Source organism: Peromyscus maniculatus, chromosome 8, assembly GCF_049852395.1.
Source record: "Peromyscus maniculatus bairdii isolate BWxNUB_F1_BW_parent chromosome 8, HU_Pman_BW_mat_3.1, whole genome shotgun sequence".
Lineage (NCBI taxonomy): Eukaryota > Metazoa > Chordata > Mammalia > Rodentia > Cricetidae > Peromyscus > Peromyscus maniculatus.
Window position 1 is genome coordinate 59,098,605 of NC_134859.1, and position 25,832 is coordinate 59,124,436.

Sequence of the window (25,832 nt, forward strand, 5' to 3'; positions counted from 1 at the left end):
CTTTCCCAAAGACTTGAATTTTTATCCTACTCACTGTTGTTGGTGATCTTCCTTTCCTATTGGAACATCCAGAATGATGACCTCAGTGCCTGGCTTGTGAGCAACACTAAGTGAATGTGCAGTTCCCATCCCCATGCAGTTCCCCTCAGCACTCAAGCTCTTTCTCATCCCTTGATGTAAGTCTAGCCACCTTCTTTGGCTTTGTTTATTTTTTCAGTGACATTGCCAGCAAGGTAAGGGCCTTTTCCATGAAATCCTGACTTTTAACAAAGTTCTTATTTTGGTGGACCATTGCCTCTGGCAATCTGGTTTTCTTTACTTTTCTTTTTAAAATTATTTGTTTATTTGTATTTTATGTACATTGGTGTTTTGCCTGCATATATATCTGTATGAGGATGCTGAATCCCCTGGAACTGGAGTTATAGACAGGTGTGAGCCACCATGTGGGTGCTGGGAATTCAACCAGGACCTCTGGAAGAGCAACCAATGTTCTTAACCATTGAGCCATCTCTCCAGCCCCTGGTTTTCTTTCTTTTCTTTTTTTTTTAAAGATTTATTTATTTATTATGTATACAGTGTTCTGTCTGCATGTATCCCTGCAGGCCAGAAGAGGGCACCGGATCTCATTACAGATGGTTGTGAGCCACCATGTGGTTGCTGGGAATTGAACCCAGGAACTCTGAAAGGACAGTCAGTGCTCTTAACCTCTGAGCCATCTCTCCAGCCCCCGCCCCTGGTTTTCTTTTGAGAAAAACCACATGCACATGCCAGATAAGTGTTCTTCCATTGAGCTACATCCCCAGAGTTCTTGTTTTCTTATTTTGAGTCTGGGTCTCATGCATGCTGGCTTTGAACTTGAAGTCTGCTTCATCTTCCTTAGTAGCTGGGGTTAAGGTTCATGCCACCAAGTCTGGCTTTGACCTGCCTCTTTGGAAGAATATTGTCCACTGTTAATATGTGTCTTATTCTGCTAAGTTAAACATCTCTAGCCAGAATTTTTATTCTTTCACTCTTCTTTTGTGTTTTAACTTTTTTATCTATAGGTTTTCTTTTTTAATATTGTGATTTTTTTATTAGTACATACTATGATGGTGTTGATACTGAGTTTTGTTACTTTTTTCTCTGCCTGACTCATTTAATTAAGTCCATTTTATCAGATAAGAACAAATATGTATTCTCCCTAACACTCAGACTTTTTCCTCTTCTGTTACTGGGAGCTGTTTTTTGTTTTTCTTTTTTTCTTTTGAGTAGGGGTCTCACTGTGTAGTTCTGGGTGGCCTAGATATCACTATATAGACCAGACTGGCCTCGAACTCAGATATCCACCTATCTGCCTCCACTTCTTCAGTGCTGGGATTAAAAGCATGTGCTGCCGCCATGCCTGGCTCTGTCTTGTTTTTTATTTCAGTCTGTGGAACCGTCTCTTGACTTATCATAGCCTAAAATCATAGCTTTTAGTTCAAGGAGCTGAGAAGCACAGTAACCACTGAGCTAAATCAGTCAGTGTTTTCCTTTCTGCACGAGTCTCTGCTCACTGTCACACTGCTTTCACCGGTGAATATTGCTGTGATTAAAAAATCCTGAGGGTATCTCTGACCTCATGAACCTGCACTGCCAAGAGTCAAGAAAGTACTGTTTTTGTTGTTGTTACTGTTTTTAGAGAATGTTTTTCTTGCTATGTAGACCTGGCTGGGACTCACCTTGTATAACAGGGTGTCCTAAAACTCAGGGCAATCTTCCTGCCTCTGTCTTTCCAGTGGTAGAATTACAAATGTGTACTACAAACATTACCATGCCTGGCATATCTTCACCTCCTTTTTCCACCCTGCCTCCTCAGTGCTGGGTTTAAAGCCTATACCACCAAACACAGCCATATTGCCCTTTTTTGTTTTGTTTTTTGTTTTCAAGACAAGGTTTCTCTGTACAGCCTTGGCTGTCCTAAACTCACTCTGTAGACCAGACTGGCCTTGAACTCAGAGATCTGCCTGCCTCTGCCTCCTGTGTGCTGGGATTTTGTTGTTGTTCTTTGTTTTTTTTCAAGACAGAGTTTCTCTGTGTAGTTTTGGTGCCTGTCCTGGACCTTGCTCTATAGACCAGGCTGGCCTCGCACTCCCAGATATCCACCTGGCTCTGCCTCCCAAGTGCTGGGATTAAAAGTGTGTGCCACCATCACCCGGTTAAAGGCAATTTTTTTTGGAGAGGGGGAACGACGATGATGATGATGACGACGGGGGTGGGGGTGGGGGTGGGGTGGGGGACAGGGTTTCTCTGTGTAGCTTTGGTGCCTGTCCTGGCTCTTGCTCTGTAGACCAGGCTGGCCTTGAACTCACAGAGATCTGCCTGCTTCTGCCTCCCGAGTACTGGGATTAAAGACTTGCCCCACCAACGGTATTGCCCATTTTTCAATTGGATTTTTTTTCTTTTGCTGTTGGAGTTTTGAAGTTCCTTATATAGTCCAGATGTTAATTTCTTGTTGGAGGTATAATTTCCAAATATATTCTCCCATTTTATAGGTTATCTTTTCATTCTGATGATTATTTCCTTTACTGTGAAGAAGTTTAAGTTTGGTGTAATTCATCTGTTTAGTTTTGTCTTTGTTTCCTGTGCTTCGGGGATCTTATCCAAGGAATCCCTGCCTAGTCCAGTGACTGAAGCTTTCCTTCTGTTTTCTTCTGGTAATTTAAGATTTTACAAGTCTTTTTTTTTTTACTCTTATGTGTATGGGTGTTTTGCTTGCATGTATGTCTGTGTGCCATGTGCATGCAGACCCTCAGAGTACCTGTAGGTGCTAGAAACCAAATCTGGGTCTTCTGCAGGAGCAGCAAGTTTTCTTAACCACTGAGACATTTCTCCATTCCCAAAGTCTTTTAATCTGTGCTCTGTGGGCCACATGTGCCCCAGGATAACTATGAATGTGCCACAGCCCAAAGCTATAAGCTTTGTTAATGCATGACGAGAGTTTTGGATGTGTGATTTTTGTTCTGTTTTGTTTTGTATTGTAACTTGATTCCATGGCTCTCCAACCTGAACTCTCCAGATGAAGGATCTGTTGCAGTGTCAGGAGTGGGCGTGGCCGAATGCATTGTGAGTTGATGACAAGCACTAGCAGGGTGTGGAGGAAGGCAGCTGGGTACTTTTTTACTGCTGTGACAAGATGCACGACAGACCGGCTGCAGGAAGGAGGAGTTGACTCTGGCCCAGGACTTCAGAGGGTCACAGTGTGTCATGGCAGGGAAGGAAACGTTGGTTAAATTCCTGCAGCTGCCACAGTGGGCTGACTCTCCAAATATAGTGCAGTGGAGGGGAAGGAAAACACCTGACTCTACAATCCACAGGCATGTAATCCCCCTGGACAGAAGTTTGGTCCACAATAGTGAGACTGTGTGGCAGAGAAAGGCTGGAACCATAGGTGGGTATAACTTTCAAAACCACTTCTGAGCATATTTCCAAAGAAAATCAATATGTAAAGAGACATCTGTACACCTGTGCATTTTGTTATTTATTGTAACACTATTCACATATCCAAGACAGAGAATCAAGTCAAATGTCCATTTGTGGTGGTAGGGATTAAAGCTGAGGCCATACACATGCTAAGTATACCCTGTCTCTGAGCTACATCTCCCCGACAAGCTGATGACTAAATTAAGAAAATGTAGTACAAGCCGGCCGGTGGTGGCGCACGCCTTTAATGCCAGCACTCGGGAGGCAGAGCCAGGCGGATCTCTGTGAGTTCGAGGCCAGCCTGGGCTACCAAGTGAGTTCCAGGAAAGGTGCAAAGCTACACAGAGAAACCCTGTCTCGAAAAACCAAAAAAAAAAAAAAAAAAAGAAAATGTAGTACATATTTACATGAAATACTTTTCAGCTATAAAAAAGCAAAATCCTGTCATTGTGATAGAAGTAGAGATCATTATGATAAGTAAAATTAAGCTTGACACAGATGAACAGTAGCACATGATTCCATGTATGAAATCTAAAATACATGAGTTCAAGAGGAGTAGGTGGTCAAATGCTGGTTACCAGACCGGGAGAATAGGAAGAATAGAGGGGTCGGGAAAGGTTGATCAATGGGTTGTAGTTGTAGTTTGGAATAAGAAGATCGTTGTGGAATTGCATGGGAGGCTAATTATTGAGAACAATTATGTAATACATATTTCAGATGTCTAAAGGAATGGCATTTGAATGTTTATACCAGAAAGAAATAATAGGTGTGTGCTTTACTTTTTGTTTTTGAGACAGAGCCTTACCCTGTAGGCCAGGCTTTCTGAAACTCACTATATAACCCAGGTTAGCTTTGCATTCTTGGTGATCTTCCTGCTTCAGCCTTTGAGTGCTAGGATTACAGGCATGAGTCAGCATGTATCAGTTAAAAGGAAAACATGCTTGGAGTAATGGGAACTGAGTTCTTGTCAGACTGGCTTCAGAAGAGAAAGGGAGGTTATGAAGCCCTAGTTTTGTATGAGATGTTTCATTTGCATGAGATTTAAAAAAATTAATGCTACTTATACAGATTGAGAGGATTCTGTCATTTCCATACATATACATGTCAAGCTTTGTTCAGCTGCATCCTTCCTGCCCCCACTTCCTCCTCACTCACTACACCTGGTCCACAGGCCCTTTTCTACTAGTCTCTGCTTGAGATCTTTTGAGGGATTAAACAAAACCAGGTAGTAGATATACAGGGATCTACAAATTCTTAATGACATATTTACATATTTTGTAAGTATTTCATGGAAACACTCAGGTTCTTTTTGACCATGGCTGTCAACTTTTTTTCTCACCAGATGTAATAACTGTTTTCAATGCATTGTGAATGGGACCAGGCTTTTTTCTATAGCTATTAAGGTGTTCGATGTTGTGTAATGATGTATTTATTTGAGGGTGTATGCATGCTGATAGAGGTGAGAAAACAACTTTTAGGAGTCATTTCTTACCTTCCACCTTGTTGAGGGAGGGTCTCACTCTGCTGTGCAGTGTACTCTAGGCCAGCTGACCCATGAGCTCTGTCTCTGCTTCCCATCTGTAGAGGCTGGGGTTACATATACATGGCATCCTACCTGCCTTCTTACGTGGGGCTGGGGTGGAACTCAGCTCCTCACATTTGTGTTGCAGCCAGATCTTTAACTGTTGAGCCATCTCTCTGGCCCCAGGAATTTTTGATAACTTTTTAAAAAATAATCTGGTATATAATCTCTCTCTCTCTCTCTCTCTGTTGCTTTCTTACTATGTTATGTTCTGTAGTTTTGTTTGGGTAAACCATGATTTACTTAATATTATAGCATGAATCTTAAAAAGTTCTTATTAATAAGATCAAACCCAACCAGGTATTGGGGTGAACTGGAAGATCAGAGAACCAGAACAAGCCACAGCTACCTCACCTCGCCGGATCCTCAGCTGGTCTTGTTTCCTCAGACTGGAGGCTTCTATGTCCTCATCCCAATGGCTCTCAGCTGAACTGCTGCTCGAAAGCCTGAAGCTTAACTAGCTAAAAGTTTAACCAGCCAAATGCCTAACCAGCCAAAATGCTTCTAGTTTCTGGTCCTCACACCTTATATATCTTTCTGCTTTCTACCACCACTCCCTGGAATTAAAGGCTTACTTTCTGGGATTAAAGGCGTGATGAGTCACCCTGCCTGTCTGTATCCTTGAACACATGGATTTCTGCCTCTGGAATTCTAGGATTAAAGGCGTGTGCTACCACTGCCTATCCTTTATGTTTAATATTGTGGCTGCTCTGTCTCTGACCCCAGATAAGTTTATTAGCATGCACAATATTTGGGGGAATACAATACCACATTTATTACCCTCAGGGCTGCTGGATTGTTAGAAGTAGTGCTGCCCTGAACATTGCTGTGTGTGATATGATCTCATGTGTGTTAGGGTTGATGCTGAGAATTAGGTTTTTAGGATATGTGCTAGAATATATTTCCTTACCCTTTGGACTATCCTTGTCCATGCTTCCACTAGCAGGAGGAGCAACTCCTCCCATGTGGCCAGTGTTTGATGCAAAAGACAAAACTCTGCTCACTGGAAGCTGGTATCTTTTTTGATTGGTTTTAGACTCATTATGTGGCCCTGGCTGGTCTGGAACTCACAGTGATCTGCCTGCCTGCCTCCTGAATGCTGGGATTAAAGGTATGCACTACTACACCCAGTTAGGTATCCTCTTAATATGAATTTTCCAGATTAGTAGGAAGTCAACCCTCTCTTAATATTTTTATCTGCCATTTATATTTCCATCTGTGTAAATTGTTTACATCTTTTGCCCATTTTTATTTTGAAGTGTTCGGTGTTTTGTTGTTGTTGTTTCTTTTGAGATAGAATTTCTCTGTGTAGCCTTAGCTATCTTGGAACTAGCTCTTTACTTAGACCAGGCTGGCCTTAACTCACAGAGATCCGCCTGCCTCTGCCTCTGCCTCTGCCTCTGCCTCTGCCTCTGCCTCTGCCTCTGCCTCCCAAGTGCTGGGATTAAAGGCATGTGCCACCACCACCCATCTGAGTTGTTGTTTTACTGATTTGTAGGATATCTTGTGTGTGTGTGTGTGTGTGTGTGTGTGTGTGTGTGTGTGTGTGTGTGTGTGTGTGTACAGTAAGGTTTGAGACAGACTCTAAGACTTGAGCCCAGGATGGCCTGTAACAAACTATAGCTCATCTGTCATGGAACTTGTGGCAGTCCTTCTGCCTTAGTATCCCAAATACTGGGATTGTAGGCACCATCATGCCCAGTGATTTGTAAGGTTTCTGAACTCTAGCATCTCGTTATAGTTTCTTTAGTTTTCATGCTTTGCTGTATCTGAAGGTGGAGGCGCTTCTTGAAGTGTTATGTCCACCATTGGGCATTTCTCTTCAGTATATATGTATAATTTCAGAATCAGCTTGTCACGTTCCATGACCAGTAGAGAGAACTGCCATATATTTTACCATTGCTCTATTTTCTCAGTCTGAGCCCTGGGTGGCTATTCTGAATCACATCATTTGCTTGATGTAGTTTAATGGTAAACATGAGTGCAGTTGACCTTACTATCTTGTTTGGTGTTCTTTTGAAATAATTATTGCTTTAGCTTCTTCCTCTTCTAGACCCCTTACCTAAGCCGTTGTAAAGAAGTGCTAGCAGGCTGTACACAGCAGGCAGGAAAAGTCTGTCTTTTTTCTTTTTCTTTTTCTTTCTTTTTGTAGCAATCCCCAAAGTGAGACTGGAGACCATCTACATTTGTGGAGTAGATGAGATGAGTACCCAGGATATCTTTTCCTATTTTAAAGAATATCCTCCAGCTCACATTGAGTGGTTGGATGATACCTCCTGTAAGTATACCCACGTTTTCTGTTTAGTATGCTTTTATTTATGATTTTTAAAGAGTTCTTGCTATCTTCGATAGTGAATAATTATGGTCAAACTGTTTATTTTTAACTTCTGTTCTTAGTCTAGGAGGGTTTTCTTGGGGGTAGGTCTTACTCTAGCCTAGCCTGGCTTAGCACTGTAAATCCTCTAGCCTCTGCCTGCCAAGTGCTGGGATTGTAAGTGTGTGTTGCCACATTTGGCTTCAAGCAGTTCACGTGCATAGAACAGTTATTTTGTGGAAATGGGCCTGGGAGTGTAGCTTTAAACGATGTTCATCAGGCATTTTCCCACCACTTCCATACTTTTTCATGAGCTGGCTTTTACTTTGACTGACAGCTGTCTGTGGCCAGTGAGACTGTAACAATGAACCTGATGCCAAATCCATTCTCAAAAACCTTAGATTTGAATGTGTGATGTTTTATTTTAGGTAATGTGGTTTGGCTGGATGAGATGACAGCCACACGAGCTCTCATCAATATGAGCTCTCTGCCAGCTCAGGATAAGATAAGAAGCAGAGATACCAGTGAAGACAAGTTGTCTGAGAAGAACAAGAAAGGTAACTACACACAAAGGGGCCCTTGCCCATTCTGAACACTGACCAGTTCTGGGCCTTTGAGTAGAGTGCTGTGAACACTGCATTACCAGATGTTTCTGAGGTAAATTATGATGCTTGGGTTATCAGTCAATAGGAATAGAAAACACTGGGCTTTTTAAATTTTATGAGATGGGGTTACATTAAGGTTCCTCTTGTCCCTCACACTCCATTTTAGACAAGCAGGAAGACAGTTCAGATGACGACGAGACTGAAGAAGGAGAAGTTGAAGATGAGAATTCAAGTGATGTAGAGGTTAGTATTAGGGCAAAGATAATCTGCAAGATTTATTATAAAAAAAAATGCTTACTGTCTTTTTAATGTAATGCTTAAAGACTTAGTAAGCTGTGTTCTTTGTCTAGCTTTTACCATGGAACCTTCTGAAGGTGCACCAGACTTTTAGCCTTTTATTTTATGTGGATGTAACAGTTCATCTTGGAATCTTAGAATAGTGTTTATACTTGTGCAGAAGAGAAAATGGGCTTATTAAGAAATACTTTGAAATGTTACCTAACCAATAAAATATGGAAAGGCAACTAGGGTTTGTTAGAAATCTTGGAGTGCATTCATTTGAAACATTTTGTGTGTGTGGTGCTAGGGCAAACCTAGGCCTTGGACATGCTTGGCAAGTGCTATGCCTCTGATCTGTGTCCTAGCTAAGCATATTCATTTGGAGTTTAAATATTGAAATGGGTACCAAATTCTGGGAACATACTATCACCCCACTGGAGGCTACATGCTAAAAGGGAAGACAGATACACAGTTACATGCTGTTAGGAGACACGTGAGCAGGATGAAGACAGTAAAGGGTAAAGGGAGACAGAATTAGGACTTCAGAGGTGGTGGATACTATGCCTGCAGAAGACCTGAGTTCGATTTCCAGCACCCATGTGGGATGGCTCACAACTGCCCCCTAGAGGGCATCCAAAACTGTTCTGCCCTCTGAAGACAACTGCACTCATGTGCACATAACCCTACACAGATATAAAAACATAATTTTAAAAAATGTTTATACTGAAAGAAAATGATGGAGGTTACTCTTTTAGGCAAGGTAGTCAAAGAAGATCTGGCTTCAGAGGTCTCCAGAGGAATGAGTACTATAATTCTGATGGGTATAACAAACAGAATGCTTTTTTTTGGGGGGGGGGTTGTTCAAGACAGGGTTTCTCTGTGTAGTTTTGGTGCCTGTCCTGGCTCTCGCTCTGGCCTCAAACTCACAGAGATCCTCCTGGCTCTGCCTCCTGAATGCTGGGACTAAAGGTGTGCACCACCACCGCCCGGCCTAGGATGCTTTCTTAATGGTAACCACAAAAAAAGTGTGAAATATGCTTTGATTTTTACATTGAAAATGTTTTCTTTTTCTTAAGTTGGACACATTGTCTCAGGTAGAAGAAGAGTCTCTGTTAAGAAATGATCTTCGTCCAGCTAACAAACTTGCTAAAGGAAATAGGCTATTCATGAGATTTGCTACAAAAGGTAAATTTGATACTGATTTTTGGTCGGAATGATCAATTACTGAATGAAACTTTTCCTATTGACCAGATAATCCCAAAACTCCCTTTAAACAACACTTTATGAAACTGGCTTACTGATTGAGAAGGAATTTCTGTACATACATATTTGTTAGTGTGTATTTATTATGTAGTGATTAATTTCATTGTTACGTTCCCATACATGCTTGTAATGTACTTGGACCCCATTCATTCTCTTTACTTCCTGTTCATACATTCCTTCCCTTCTTCTTTTTACCTCCCTAATAGTTCCCCTTTTACTTAACTCTGTAATTCCACATTTAAAAAAAAAAAAATAGGATACCTGGTGAGCCTAAATGGGGTTTCTCAGTATAGCCCTGGCCGTCTGGGAACTCACTCTGTAAAACCATGCTGGCCTGGAACTAAGGTATCAACCTGTCTCTGCCTCCTCAGTGCTGTGATTAAATGGTGAGCCACTATATTGAGACTTTGTTTTTAAGAGAACAGAGTTTTATTAATAAAAGTAGAAGATTTGTAGGAGCCATAGGTGCTGGGCCCGGGACCAGAATGGTATTGACAATGTTCAGGGTACCCTCTAACATGCAGAACCCACCATTGAAGTGCTGCTGTGGATGAAGATTTAGTTAGGGGTACAATGATCTGATCCAGGGCTTTATCCAAAGATATCACCATGTCTGTGACAAAAGAGCTGGCTTTGAAATGAATGCGATTCCTTGGGCACACACTGAGTTTACCACTGTGTCCATCCTGGTCAGCATAGATAACAGTGATGACCAGGAGCAAAGGTGTTCTTTCAGTTCCACTATCACCCCATTTGAATCCGCCTGGAATCGCTGGACCAGGGAGTCTTCCATCAAGGCCTAGGCCAGCTGTGCTGGTAGAAGTCAGATCTTACAGAAACTCCTCCTGAACCAAAGCTGTGTGTATGTCACCTTTACCTTGATGTCTTTAGGCTAGTTTCAGGTGAGATGAAGCTGAGCAACCTAGGCAGGCACTCAGTATAGTAGCCAATGAATACTGAGGCTCCCCTTTCTTCCACTGGGAGAGCCCATTGTCTGCCATGTTTACCTGTTTCACAAAGTTCTCATACATCTTTTCATAGAGGATGCTCACCTTCACTATTGCTAATAAGCAAGCTGGTAGTCTGTGCCCAAATAACAGATAGATGAATCCTGCAGTGCTAATGTACTGCCACAGCTCCCTAGGGAATAGGGGCACATGGTGGGAACCCATTGGTGATGGTTGTGTCAGGGTTGCCACCCGTGTCTACCATGTGCCAGATGAAGGGGCTTTGATAGCCTGTCTCCACATAATTTCTGAGCCCTATATTCCAGCAGAAGAAATGTGCCTGCTGGTATCTTGTCTCAGTAGAAGATGCCACTATATGTCCCAATTTGGGACAGCGCCATGAGGTTATTGCAGGGTCTTTTGGGGGCGATGGAATAGGCTATTGCATATAATATTTTGATAATTGAATATACAGATATCCCTACAGTATGCTAATTTTGGCTCCTTTTGGACATATATCCAAAAGTAGAATAGATAGATGAATTATATGCTCTTTTTATTGCTATATTGTAAATTTAAGGCCAACCTGGGCTACATGAGACCCAGCTTCAAAAAACAAATTCAAAATCAAGCAGTCAATATTATCTTCACACACACACACACAGGAAACCCTAAATAACTATTCTATTAACTTTCAGATGACAAAAAGGAACTTGGAGCAGCCAGAAGAAGTCAATATTATATGAAATATGGAAATCCAAATTATGGAGGCATGAAAGGAATTCTTAGCAATTCATGGTGAGTCTAAAACTTTAAAATATGATGGTTGTTTATCTTGATGTTTTTATTAGCATATATTAATTCCACATAATAGGCTTCATTATCGTATTCACATGCAGGTATATAATGCATTTTGATATTTTGATCTTGGCCTCCCCTATCCCTACCCACTCCTCTTCCAACTAGCTCCCTTCTACTTTGATGTCTCTCTTTGGTGTGTGAGTGACCCATGAGTTTCCTTTTCACAGGAGCATGGGTACCTACTAGTAGTCACTGAAGAAAATCTCTCCCTCCCCACTCAACTACAAACTGTGTATAAATCATGGGTCCTGTGAGTCTCCCCATTCCATAACAGGGGTTGATGAACTCAATCTTGTGTAGGTTTTGTGCAGGCCATCACAGCTGTGAGTTTAAGAGTATGGCAATCATGCTATAACAGGAAGTCAGTGTTCCACCCCATTTCACTTTTCTCCAGCTCTTACATTCTTTCAGGCCTTCTTCTACAGTGTTTCTTGAGACTTGGAAGGGATGATACAGATGTCTCATTTGTGGTTAGGCATTCAAGAGTCTTTTATTCTCAGAACTTTGTCAGTTTTAAGTCTCTATCTTCACTGGTCACCGTTGCAAAATATTTTGTTCTGGTTTTAGTTTTTTGAAAGAATGTCTCATGTAGTCCAGGCAAGTCTCAAACTCTTATGTAGCCAGGCAGGACCTTGGACTCCTCCTGATCCTCTTGCCTCTACCTTCCCAAGTGCTGCGATTGCAGGCATGTGCCACCAGGCATGGCTTAAAAATACATCATTTGAACACCACTTCAGCTGTTTTTCATCCTTCAGTTGGTATTCTGTGGCAGAATGTCAAAACCTCCTGTGGACTGAAGGAAAGTGAGGAAGAACTCATGATTCTTAGCTGTGGCAAATGATAGGAGAACACTGCTTCGGCACCTAATGCTGTGCCATTGTGGAGCTGGAATGAAGTGGATTTCAGCATCCTTCTTATTGGTTTCTGATGGTGTGCTTATTTTGGCAATATTGCAGGAAGCGAAGATATCATTCCCGTCGCATTCAGCGGGATGTGATCAAGAAGAGAGCCCTGATTGGGGATGACGTTGGCTTGACGTCGTATAAACACCGACATTCCGGTAGTTGCCTGCTCAGCTCTTGGGTAGACACACACATGTTTGGCTCTCGAAATCGTATTTTTATTCTTAACACAGTCTTTTAAGGTTCCAAACTTTCTTATCCTCTCTTCTTTGCCCTCACCCTCTGCCAACATAGAGGAAAGTAAGTCAAGTCATGGTTAATTTTAAATTGCCCATAAAAGAGGTCACATGATTTTATAAAACTTTTAACAAAAAGGACCATATGTTACAAAGAGAAAATGAAAATAAAAATTTCTTAGGAACTTAAATTTTCTACTATTAATATCAACAACTGCATGAAAAAACCTTATCGAATGGACTGATTTTGTTTCTTTTTCCGATAATGTGAGTAGACTGCTGTGTTGAGTGTTTTTACACATTGGTTTTTATATATGAATGCTACTAAAACATGAGACATTATGACTTGAGGTTTTTTCTTTCTTTCTTGTGTGTTTATTATAAAGGATCCATTTCATTATGCTTTCTAAAAGATTCACTTTTATTTTGAACTTACGTGTACAGTCTTCTGCATGTTTTATAGAACTAGGTAAGTCAGCATACAGACGACGTGCACAGGTGTCATTGGGATGAGACAGGAAGAAATAGAGTGTATACACTTTTAGTTAATGGATGTGTACAGAATTGTACCTTTGAAATCTGTGTATTAGTATTCTGTTATACTTTTCCAGTTTCAGTTACTCTAAGATATTGTCAGCTGGGCGTGTGCCACATGACTTTAATCCTAGTACTTGGGAGGCAGAGGCCAGTGGATCTCTGTGAGTTCCAGTCCAGCCTGATCTATAGAGCTAGTTCTAAGACAGCCAGGGCTACACAGAGAAACCCTATCTTGAAAAACAAACAAAAATATTGTTGTAACCTATTCTTTATGCTCATATTAAAAAAATTAGGAAGTAAATTGCCCCTAATTCAAGTATTCTAATACAGTAACATTTTATTTTACCTTTATCACATTAGTCTATTTTCATAAAATTATAATTATTGTAAGTATACTTTATATTTGTTTTTCCCACTCCACAAGCATTATTCATACTTATTTTTGAAAAAGTTTTTATTTTTAATTATATGTGGATGGGGTGTGTTGGTTTATATAGTACCTGTGGAGGCCAGGAGAGGGTGTCAGATTCCCTTGGAGCTGGAGTTACAAGCCATTGACTCTGGGAACCAAACTCTAGTTCTCTGCAAGAGGAGTATACACTCTTAACCCCTGAGCCATCTTTATAGCCTCATACATAGCCCATAAGCTTTAGAGTTATTATTGAGGTTTCTCATGTGGCATGAAGTTACACGGAACATTGAATTAGTGAATATTGAACCATATAAAACATCTGGTCACTATTTTCATCAACTGATCAGTATGTAATGTTGCTGTGCCCATTTTTTTTTATTTAAATACAGCTGATTTAATATGCACTATTAATTAATTGGCATTGATTTAACAGCTGACAGCACTGTAACTCGTGCCTGAACAAGGCTTATTTAGTATAGGTATTTTTTTCTTGAGGTGTACCACCATCCTTTTACAGCAAATAACATTTCATCACTCACTGTATTTAATGGGACCTTTTTTTTTTGTGGGGGAGGGGTGTTTCGAGACAGGGTTTCTCTATGTAGCTTTGGAGACTGTCCTAGAACTCGCTTTGTAGACCAGGCTGGCTTTGAACTCACAGAGATCTGCCTGCCTCTGTCTCCCAAGTGCTTGCGCCACCACTGCCCAGCTTGGGGCCTTTTTTTTGTGAGACAGAGTCTCTCTCTGTAGCCTTTGTGTCTGGAACACATTGTGTTGTAGACCAGACTGGCCTTGAGCTCTCAGAGAACCACCTGTCTTTGCCTCTCAATGCTGAGATCAAAGGCATAGACCACCACACCCAGCTTAAAGGACCATTTTTTTTTTTTCCTTTTTGGTTTTTCGAGACAGGGTTTCTCTGCGTAGTTTTGCGCCTTTCCTGGAGCTCACTTGGTAGCCCAAGCTGGCCTCGAACTCACAGCGATCCGCCTGGCTCTGCCTCCTGAGTGCTGGGATTAAAGGCGTGCGCCACCACCGCCCGGCTAAGGGACCATTTTTAAGCAGTGAAATTATCAAGAGAAAGCACAAAAAGTGAAAACACAGCAGTTAATAAATTGAAAAGGACCTTACTTACAGTATGAATCATGAATAAAAAGGTGCTGGTGCTGTTGCCTTGGACAGGAAGAAGCACATCTGGCTACTTAGTTCTGTCAGTCTGCACATGTCTACAGAAGTTCTTGATAGTACCTTGAGTTGATTTAGGAGCCACAAATAAATCTGATAGATTTATAAATATAGAACAAATAATGAAGATTGCTCATATTGTACATGAGTTTATGCTACTACATTCATATTTTATCCAGTCTCTTGGATAAGTAAGTAAGAATAAGAATGGCGTCCAGTTTGACACTTTTACAGATAGTAAATACTCCAGTACAGTCTCAGAGGTGGCATTGTTTCCTTCTTCCGGTGTAGAGTAGAAATCATGCTTGTTAGTTTAGCCTTAAGTTTAGTTCTCTCTAACCTTTGGGTTAAATTTCTTCAGGATTAGTGAATGTTCCTGAGGAACCCATTGAAGAAGAGGAAGAGGAAGAGGAGGACCAAGACATGGATGCAGATGACAGGGTCGTGGTGGAGTACCATGAGGAGCTCCCAGCTCTCAAGCAGTCCCGTGAGCGGAGTGTGTCTAGGCGGTCCAGTGCGAGCAGCTCAGACTCAGATGAGATGGACTATGATCTAGAACTGAAGATGATTTCCACTCCTTCCCCAAAGAAAAGCATGAAAATGACCATGTATGCAGATGAAGTGGAATCTCAGTTGAAAAGTATTAGGTAAATACTTTTCTCCTCCCCCTCCTCCTTCTTCTTTTTTATTTTTTTATTTTTTGAGACAGGGTTTCTCTGTGTAGCCTTGGCTGTCCTGGAACTCTCCCAGTAGACAAGCACTCTCCTACTGAGATCTATTTCTATTTTGGAAGAGCAGCCAGTGCTTTTAACTGCTGAGCCATCTTTCCAGCCCCTATAATTTGATTTTTAAGTGGTAATTACAGATGCAATCCCTCTTCATGTTGCAATAATTTTTACCCTAATTTTCATTCCTTTGTAGGTGTTTGATGGAAGCACCCAAGTTTTTCCTCTATATAAACAATAGTTGTTACGTAGATAATATAGAAAGTGAAAACCACTTGTATTCCCAGACATGTTATTTTTCCATCATATGTAGTGCATTGTTTAACACTATCATCACTTATTTAATTACTTAGAAAAGATTTCTTTACATTTTCTCATGCGTGACTATCCCACAGTGCATGTGTGGCAGTCATAGGTCAACTTGTGGAGCTGGTTCTCTTCTTCTACCATGCGGGTCCTGAACATTGAACAGAAATGGTCAGACTTGGAAGCAAGTATCCTTACCTCAGAGCTATCTTGCTATTTAGTTTTGGTTTTTTGAGATTGAGTTTCAGTGCATAGCCCAGGCTGGCTTTGTGTTTGCATTCTCTTCCCCAGCCTCCTGAGTACTGAGATTATAGGTGTACACCACCACACCTAATCCCCTTTGATAGTTACTTATGTTTCTGTTAATATTGCCCTAGCTAACTAGATTCTTCAAAGTCTGTCTTGCTACAGAAAATAGTACACATGTTTAAAAATCATACGGTATTTAAAATACATTTGTTGCTGGGTGGTGGTAGTGCATGCCTTTAATCCCAGCACTTGGGAGTCAGAGGCAGGCAGATCTCTGTGAGTTCAAGGACAGATTGGTCTACAGAGCAAGTTCCAGGACAGCTAGGACTACACAGAGAAACCCTGTCTTGAAAAAATAAAAAAATTACCGGGCGGTGGTAGCCCATGCCTTTAATCCTAGCACTCGGGAGGCAGAGCCAGGCAGATCTCTGTGAGTTCGAGGCCAGCCTGGTCTGCAGAGTGAGTTCTAGGAAAGGTGCAAAGCTACACAGAGAAACCCTGTCTCGAAAAACAAACAAACAAACAAAAACAAAATAATGAAAGAGAGAGAGGGAGGGAGGGAGGGAGGGAGGGAGGGAGGGAGGGAGGGAGGGAGGGAGGGAGGAAGGGAGGAAGGAAGGAAGGAAGGAAGGAAGGAAGGAAGGAAGGAAGGAAGGAAGGAAGGAAGGAAGGAAGAAAAATATGGGTTTTTAAAAATCTGTATGTATTGCATAATTTCCTTCCTAGGGCTTTACCCACATTACTGCCTGTGACTCATACTCTTACCAGGTTTAGAAACTATTGTTCTTCCTAATTTTTGTGGACCTCTGGAACAGAGGACATAGTTATTTTAATGAGCAGATTCAATAAATATAGATTTTATTTAAAATTAGTGAAATTTTGAGACAGGGTCTCACTAAACCAAGTAGGCTGGATTTAAATGTGCTCTGTAACATAGGCAGGAAATGAATTTGTGATTGTTCTTAGTCTCCCAAGTAGCTGAGCCTGCAGCCTGTACCACCAGGCCTTAGCTTTCTGAGGCACTCTGAGATAGGAAGGAAAGGGGTTATTACTGTTGATTTGTGTGGCCTTGTTCACATCTTTGTGTTTAGTTTCCACAGAACTAATAGAGAACTGTAGCAGAGTAATGCTCTCTATCATAGTAGAATGGTCTGTAGACAGAGAAGTATCATCTTTAAAGGAGGGGATTATAGATTTACTGTGGCTGGACTACATCCAGATTGCACTGGGTGAGCAGAGTTCCAGCCTCTTTGCAAGCATCTGTTTAATGTTTGTTTGCCCTTGGAGAAGGTGACCATCAGTTATATGTTCTGTGATGGTGTACAGGCATCATGTGGAAACCACCCTGTGAAAGTCAGCAGCCAGCTGCCATCACCATCTCTTCATGGCATGTTAATCCTGGTTCTAAGCCAGCTGTCATCAGTGGCATTTGTAAATAAGTAGTGGTCCTCTGAACTTGAGTTTCTCTGAAGTAGGAGACTTTGCTTGTGTCCTGTCTCACAGTTGAATTTGGTTACTTGTGTTCTCCCGTTTTTTTTTTTTTTTTTTTTTTTCTTCCTTATAGGAACTCTATGAGGGCAGACAGTATATCCACAAGCAATATAAAAAACCGAATTGGTAGCAAATTGCCGCCTGAGAAATTTTCAGATGTTCGACACCTCTTAGATGAAAAGCGTCAGCACTCGTGTCCACGGCCAGCGGTTGGCAGTACTAAACCAGGTACTGTTGTTCTTCTTCCCTGTGCTCCTGACTGCCTTCTTGTAAGGCCCTCCAGTGGCCAGGCCTGGCCACTAGACTACAACAGCTGTATTGGCTGTTTCCTGCCTCTTGAGATCAGGTGGCCAAGCTCTATCATAGAGAGATTAAAAAGGCCAAGATCAGGCCACCCTGGAAAGTTCCATCCCCACAAGAAACCCTGTATAAACCCACCTCCTGCTCAGTTCTTTGCTGCTTCCCTCCAAAGCAGAGGCAGCCATCGTCCTGTGTCTTTACCAATAAATCTCTTGTGTGAGGCTTGTTGTGCTGTGTGACTTTGTGGTATTCATAGGCTTCTGATTGCCAGAATACCTTTCCCCTCAAAGGTATAACACACTCTGAGCACCTGAGAGCAGGTGGGCTCAGGGTAGGCTCTTCCAAACTGATTAAATTGTTCTTGTTGTATCTAAATCTTTAGCTAGGCATTAGATTCATGAGAAAATAAAACCAAATTTTTGACAAAACTAGCTCTTAGTATTTTTGTCTGAAATAATAGATGATATTAAATAATAAATAATGTAATTTCCCTGGTATACTTTATACCCCAAACCAATAAAGTTAAGTTGTATGGTTAGATGCATGATTGAGTGTGAACTAGACTGTATATGTGAGTAAACCCTGATAGAACGGTATGTGGGTGTGCTTGTGGCTAATAGCCTAGCATGTGCAAGACTTGGGGGGCGGGGTGCTGCAGCACCTGCCGTAGATCTGCTGAGAGAACTGGTGAAGGCTTTTGGAGCAACAGCTTAGATCTTGGTCTTGGGGGGGAATAGAATGCAGTTGGTAAACTATCTTTTGAGGTGGGGAATAATCTGATTCTTACTTTAGAAAGATGATTTTGGAGGAATAGAATGTAGTGGGCACAAAAAACAAGATAACAAGGGCTGAACTTGGTCAGGGACAGTGAAGATTGGGGCTATGAAGGGGACCTTGGGAGGAGGAAGGGTGGAAGAGAAAGAAGCCAAGGCGAAGGCTCAGCCTGAGCTCTGGGGGGAGGGAGGTTACATAAGATGTCAAGGCCAGTGAATGTGTAGCTGCTGTTAGTGGAGTCCTCAGGCCCGGCAGCCCTATGACAGGCTTGGAGGAGCAACACGCTTAGTTTAGGACATGATTCCTTTATACTTGGCCTATTGCCAGCCTCGTTGTACTTATTGGCTAAATGTAGTAAGTTTATTGAGAACAGCCTGTATGTCCAAGGATTGTGGGGAGCTTGCAGTCTTGTTACTGAAAAATTTGGTATGTTATTTAGTTTTGCTTGGTTCTGCCAAAAAAGAAAAATGAACAAAAGAAAACTTTCACTTCAGGCAAACAGCTGGTAGCCTCTGCCTCCAAGTTTTAAGTTTTCCTAAGAGAAGCAAGACCAATTATGAACAGAACAGGCTTTAGAAGCCTTCTCATACCAAGTCCTGTGCCCTCACTGTGGGAGATCTGGGGTCAGGTCCTTACAGAGCTGTGCTGACTAGTTTTTTTTGTCAGCCTGAAATAAATTAGAGTTATTTTGGAAAAGGGAACCTCAACTGAGAAAATGCCCCTGCCAGATTAGCTTGTGGGCCAGCCTGTGGTGCATTTTCTTGATTAATAATTGATATAGGAGGGCCCAGCTCACTGTGGGCAGTATCACCCCTAGGCTGGTTACTGGATGGGATAAGAAAACAGGATGAGCAAGCCAGTAAATAGCACTCCTCAGTGGTCCCTTATCAGTTTCTGCCTCCAGGTTCCTGCCTTGCTTGAGTTCCTGCCCTCACTGCTTTTGATGATAAGTTATTAAATGAAGTGTAAGTGACATAAACCCTTTCTTCCCCAGGTTGCTTTTGGTCATGGTGTTCTATAACAGTAATAGAAACTATAGCTAAAAAAAAATCTTAGGTGTTTAGTACTTACAGTAAAATACACATGCTTAGTAACAGGTATACTTTTTCTCTTTTTTTTTCAGATATTCGTCAGCGGTTAGGAAAAAGACCATATTCTCCAGAAAAGGCTTTTAGTAGTAATCAAGTGATTCGGAGAGAGCCCTCTTCAGATGTACATAGTAGGCTAGGTGTTCCCAGACAAGATGTTAAAGGCCTCTACTCTGATACTCGGGAGAGGAAATCAGGTGAGCAACACTTCACACTGCTGGGTGGGAAGGAGTGGCGAACAGTGGTTGTAGCATAAGTAGAGTCAGTGCTTACTCCTCTCCAGTTAGCATAATTGCTTTTGTAGGCATCAGCATCATGCCTACAGGAGAGTTCAAAAAGGAGAAAAGGGTACACACCTTTGTTTAGCAGGCTTTCTTTTGGGCCACTAACCAGCTCCCAAATCATGACACAGAGACTTATTATTAGTTACGAATGCTTGACCTTAGCTTAGGCATGTTTCTTGCTAGCTCTTATAATTTATTTTATCCTGTTTCTCTTTATATATGTTTTTATTTTTTTTTTTGAGACAGGGTTTCTTTGTGTAGCTTTGCGCCTTTCCTGGATCTCCCTCTGTAGACCAGGCTGGCCTCGAATTCACAAAGATCCGCCTGGCTCTGCCTCCCGAGTGCTGGGATTAAAGGCGTGTGCCACCACCACCTGGCTCCTTTCTTTCATTCTGTATGTCCTACTTTGTGTCTGGCTGGCCTTGGGTGTCTCTCTCTCTCTCTCTCTCTCTCTCTCTTTCTTTCTGTTTCTCCTCCCTCTCTCTTGTTCTCTCCCGAGCCTAAATTCCTCCTATTTAATTATCTGCCCACCCACCAACCCTGCCTATCCCTCTACTGCCTAGCTATTGGCTGTTCAGCTTCTTATTAGACCAATTAGGTGCCCTAGGCAGGCAAAGCAACACATCTTTACATGGTTAAACAAATGCAACATGAACAATTGTAACACTTTTACATAATTCAAGTAATATTCCCCAACATAAATATAACATACCTTTACATAGTTAAAGTAATATTCCACAACACTCTTGCTTCTTTTTAGTTTCACATTAGTTTCTTTGTCTACACATATATCTAGTTCTTCTCTTTTTTTTTTAAAGATTTATTTATTTATTATTTATTGTGTCTGCACACCAGAAGAGGGCACTAGATCTCATTACAGATGGTTGTGAGCCACCATGTGGTTGCTAAGAATTGAACTCAGGACCTGTGGAAGAACAGCCAGTGCTCTTAAACCACTGAGTCATCTGTCTAGCCTATATCTAGTTCTTTTCATGTAGCATTTTTCCACAATAAATCTTCCATGTTACCTTACTCTTCATAAATAAAACTTAATTGCTTCATTGTGTATCTATGCCACCACATTCTAAACACATATTTACTTATTGTTAGATTTTTTAATAAAACGTTCTCCTTTTTTTGATTTATATGTTTTGCCTACATATTTGTCTGTGTACTGTGTATATGTCTGTTGCCCTTGGAGGTTGGAAGGGGGCATTGGATCCCCTGGAACTGGAGTTATGGACTGTTGTAAGGTGCCATGTGAGTGTTCAATGTTTAACCAGGTCCTCTGCAAGAACGAGTGCTCTTAACCACTGAGCTATCTCTTCAGCCCAATAAAACTCTTTAAAAATTAATAGCTGAAAGCCTGAGTATTGTCAGTTTGCAGAATGTTAGAGCTGGAGGTTCCTAGCAGACTGAGGTGGTATGAGCATGGGGCATGATGCCTCTCACCTGGGAAAGGGACAGGTATGGCAGGAAAGTGTGAGGTGTCCTATACCTGATGTGAGGACACCTGCTTTGAGCTGTGGGCCTCTCCTGTTGAGTCTCAAGCCGTTGACTTGCAGACTGGTGGCAAATGCCTCTGCCGATGTTTTCTGCATGGTTCACCTGCTTCCTCAGGACTGTCTGGTTCTCAGCATTGACTGCCAAACTGAGGTATCTTCTCACCCCAATAGGTGGTTTATGGACACGCTTAGGATCTACACCCAAGACCAAAGAAAAGAACACGAAGAAAGTGGATCACAGGCCGTCTGGTGCTGAGGAAGATGACTCGGAGCTTCAGAGGGCATGGGGTGCTTTGATTAAGGAGAAAGAACAGTCTCGCCAGAAAAAGAGTCGGCTAGATAGCTTGCCATCGCTCCAGATTGAAGTCAGCCGGGAAAGTAGCTCTGGTTCAGAGGCAGAGTCCTGATGCCCTGGCCTTGGCAGCTGCCCTCAAATCTGACATTCTTACATAGGGTGGGGCACACAGTAGGAACCTCCCTTGCAGAAGTTGGCGCCCTTCCCTCCTACCTGCACCCTGAACTCTTGCTGTCCCGGTGGGCAGACTTAGAGTGTGAGGAGTGTTGAAGGGCGTCTCTGTCTCGTGCTGCAGAGCTACAGTTCTGGGCCCCCAAGTCTTCTCCCCACCACCCCACAAGCTTTACCCTTGGAGAAAAGGCAACCCTCCAGATTTTGTAGACGTTTTCTTAATATTTTTAACATTGTGTCTTTTAAAAGAAATGTTTTACACAGTTCATCCAAAGAGCAGAGAACTGAACTTCTCACTGTTGCCTTGGCCCTGACAGCTCTTGCCAGCACCCTTTTCCCAAGAAAAGTCAGTTTCCAGGTGCTTATTGGACAGTCTTTGAGGGGGAAGATGAGGGACGCTGCCAGCCCAGCCTTCCAGCACCTAAGTGTGGGGGCTGAATCTCAGACCTGGCCTGAGCTGCGTCTGCCCTCCCGGGTAGATAGAGCTGTAGCAACAATGGCTTCCATTCCTCCCTGGGGAGTTTCTGTTAGGACCTTTATTGGCTGTTAGCCTGATGGGAAGACCTAGGTCAGTGCTGTGGGACTTCTAGGGACAAACAACTGTGACTTCTGGATTTGGAGTTGATTTCTGTGCTTAGGGATGGGGTCTTGGGTTAATGTTGAACACTTTTTAAGTCTGTATTATGTTTAAAGACTATTAATGACTTAAAAGTTTAAATTCTTAATTTTTATATGTGGATATTCCTCCTGTTGGCTACAGGGGAAGCTCAAGTGGTGTCTCTTGTGTTGTTAAATATACATCATATACTTTGGAAGAAGGCAGAGGGGAGTCTCTTTATTTTGAATGATACCAGTTGTATGGTCTGTTGTACATGAGTTCAACTTGCTTTGTGGCCACTGTAGGAAAAACTGTCTGTCTGCAATGGACTCTTGTTCATTACACTTTTCTAGAAGGGATGGGTTGATAATTCATTCTTTCTGTCTCTGACTTGTCACTGAAGACTTACTCAAAACTAGCAAATAAGATAATAGTTTCAGAAAATTTTAGTTTATTTATAATCTTTCAAATTATTTTACCATGCAAAGGCAATGGATTATTTGGCCTCTCATCTGACTTTTACTTTGCAATATTCAATACTGTATTCTTCTACAGGTGTAAAAATGGTTTTTCACTTGAGCACATTAGAATCTTGGAGTTAAAGATAATGGTGAGCCATCGTCCCTTTGGGATATCAAGCTCTTCACCTGCTTGGATTGTTCTGATCCATACAGCACTTGGCTTGTGGTTGAGCACATGTCCCATTGATGGTTGACTACATTGTGAATGAACAGTGTCGTAAGTAGAGGAGCAGAAGGCTTAAGAACTGGAAATTGTAACAAACCTGTATCATATGTATTACTTGGTTAAACCCCCACCCCCACCCCCTTTAGAAAGATGAGAGCATATAACCAAAGTGGTTTGACTTCTAGGAATCCTAGAAAGGTGGTTTTAATTTCGCCACTAGTTCAGACCTAAGGCCTCCAGAGTTTCTAAGCTTCTCTTGCCCCGTGTAGTTCACAGCTCACAGCCAGGTTCTTAGATGTTCAGGCTTTGGTAGAGTGAAAAGAAAAAGGGTCTTAGAGCAGACCTGGATGCCAACCAGGACTCTGCCCAGTGGGCCTGCACCTTCATTTCCCCATGAAGCAAGTAAATGGTCTGGTGCAGTTTCTGGCTTTGTTGATATCTCTTAGTGATATTTTATTATTCTTGAAGCTGTGGCTGCAGCATGTTTTCTGTTGAGGTGGCCAAAGTGTCAGGAAGACAAGGTAAGTGTGAGGTTGTGGGCAGGCACTTAGCCCAGGCTCTGGTTCTGCCACTGCGTTGATGTAGATGTGCTTCCCACCTGACATGGTTTCCTCAGGGTTTAGACAGCTCCCCTGGCTTGCTTTCTGTTTCTCAGTTAAAATGCTTCCATCCACCAGTCCAGGCCCATTGCCTAGGGTCTTTAAGCACTTGTCAATCTCCTGCTAGAGATGAGGGGAGGACTTCATGGAAGATAGGTAGTATATATTCAAAACTAGCCCTTTGAGCTGACCTAGAAAGATGCCCACTTCAGCAGCCTTGCAGTTGAACACAGAGAACCCAGAAAGGTATGTACTGCCTAAAGAGATGGCCTTCCCAGCCTCTCTCCAGCCTACCTTTGGAGCTGCTCAGGTCTTAAGTACCTTGAGCCCTTTGTGCTTAGGAGTGATAGTGGATAGTCAGGACAGCCCCGCAGACAGCTGGGTATACTTTATCCAGGGCACTTTCTGTACATGTGGGGTTAGTCTCTACATGTAGAAGAGTTTAAATACACTTCTGCTGCTTGATAATAATCACAGATACCTCATCTGTTTCCTACTCTCCCTCTTTATAGAGGGGCCAGATAGCCTCTGGCCTTCCTCTAGCCTGATATGTGCATCCTTCCCTGCTTCTGTCCTCCCTCACTGCTGCAGCCTCTCTCAGCTCTTCCTCTCCATTCTTCACATTGTAGCCGGGGTGAATCTTTGCTTGAGAGATTTAAAGTGCACATTTCAGTTGGCTGTAGGCTATTTACAGAGTTGTATAAACATTATCATAATCAACTTCAGGACATTTTCATCACCAAACCAAAACATCTTGTTCCCACTAGTAGTCATCCTTCATTCTTACCTCTCCCCAGACCTGGCAACTGCTAATCGTTCTGTCCTTGAGGGCTTATTTGCCTATTAATGGACATTTCATAAATGTCCTATGCTATGTGTCTATTTATATCATTTCAAGGTTCATCCATGCTATTTTAGTTCTTTCTTTTTCTCTCCCTCTCTTCTCTCCTCTCTCTCTCTCTCTCTCTCTCTCTCTCTCTCTCTCTCTCTCTCTCGTGTGTGTGTGTGTGTGTGTGTGTGTGTGTGTGTGTGTGTGTGTGTGTGTGTGTTTAGACAGGTTTTAATTGTGTAGCCCTGGCTACCCTCAAGCTCCCTATGTAGACCAGGCTGACCTTGAATTCACAGAGATTGTCTTCTCTGCTTCCCAAGTGCTGGGATTAAAGGTGTGTGGCAATGTACCTGCCAGAGGTTTGTTTTTTTTTTTTTTTTTTCTTCCAGTTTTTAAAATTGTGTATATATTTTATTTAATTAAATATTTCATTTAATGGGCATTCTGTGATTTCTAGTTTGAGACTATTGTAAATAGGCTTCTGTGAATATTTGTGTGCAGCTCCCCTTTACAGACATGTGTTTTCATTCTTATATGTATGAGTGGAATCAATGGATCATATGTTAGCTCTTACCTGTAGTCTTTGAAGGAATTGCCAAGCTGTCTTCCCATGGAGTGTATCAGGCTTCCAGTTTATCACATCTTCTCCAATACTTACTCTCCACTGTGAAATGGTATTTTATTTTGTGTGTGTGCGCGTGTGTGTGTGTGTGTGCGCCATGTTTTGTTTTGTTGCAGTGCAGGGGATCAAACCCAGGACTTTGCACATGTAGACAAGGGCTGTACCACTGAGCTACATCCTAGTCCCAGAATGGTTCTGAGTTGCAGTTTCCTATTGACTAGTGCTGTTGGCCAATATTTCTTCCTCTTCCTCCTGCTCCCCCATCCCCTGTTTTTTTTCTTTTTTGTTGTTGTTGTTGTTGTTGTTGTTGTTTTTCTGGCTTTTCAAGACAAGGTTTCTCCATGTAGTCCTGGCTGTTCTGGAACTGGATTTGTAGACCAGGCTGACCTCAAACTCAGAGATCCACCTGCCTCTACCTCTCGAGTGCTGGGATTAAAGGCATCCATCACCATGCCTGGCTATTGGGCATATTTCCATGTGTAACAAGATGAACTTTTAAAATATCAATCTGATCTTATTGTTACTGTGCTTAAAACCTTTGCAGAACTTCATCATTGCTTCCAGAATAAAATTCCAAACTTCTTTGATAGGCTTTGGAGCCAGTCAGGATGGCCTCTGGCAGTATCTGTGGCCTGTTCTCTCTCCTGCCCTCCCCACCCCAATCCTCTTGATCTCATTGACTTTCCAGACTGCACAGGGCATGCCTTTTGGCAGTACCTTGCCTTTTTTAGTTCTCTCATGATCAAGG

At 42.1% G+C, this 25,832-nt stretch overlaps 1 protein-coding gene across 2 annotated transcripts in view; it reads left to right on the forward strand.

The window, feature by feature from the left end:
- The window catches only part of Ncbp3 (nuclear cap binding subunit 3), a 33,786-nt gene extending 11,219 nt beyond the window's left edge, over positions 1-22,567 (forward strand). Inside the window, exons 4-14 of one of the 2 annotated variants that reach the window (XM_076542843.1) lie at positions 7,176-7,301; positions 7,766-7,894; positions 8,109-8,185; positions 9,298-9,406; positions 11,130-11,229; positions 12,249-12,352; positions 14,923-15,208; positions 17,406-17,560; positions 19,530-19,691; positions 21,455-21,617; positions 22,067-22,334. In XM_076542843.1, coding sequence (XP_076398958.1) covers positions 7,176-7,301; positions 7,766-7,894; positions 8,109-8,185; positions 9,298-9,406; positions 11,130-11,229; positions 12,249-12,352; positions 14,923-15,208; positions 17,406-17,560; positions 19,530-19,691; positions 21,455-21,617; positions 22,067-22,187 — 1,532 coding nt within the window. In that variant the 3' untranslated portion in view covers positions 22,188-22,334. Of the gene's footprint in view, positions 1-7,175; positions 7,302-7,765; positions 7,895-8,108; positions 8,186-9,297; positions 9,407-11,129; positions 11,230-12,248; positions 12,353-14,922; positions 15,209-17,405; positions 17,561-19,529; positions 19,692-21,454 lie in introns of both variants that reach the window. The other variant, XM_006992213.4, reaches the window with a different exon arrangement.
- Positions 22,568-25,832: the final 3,265 nt, after the last annotated feature.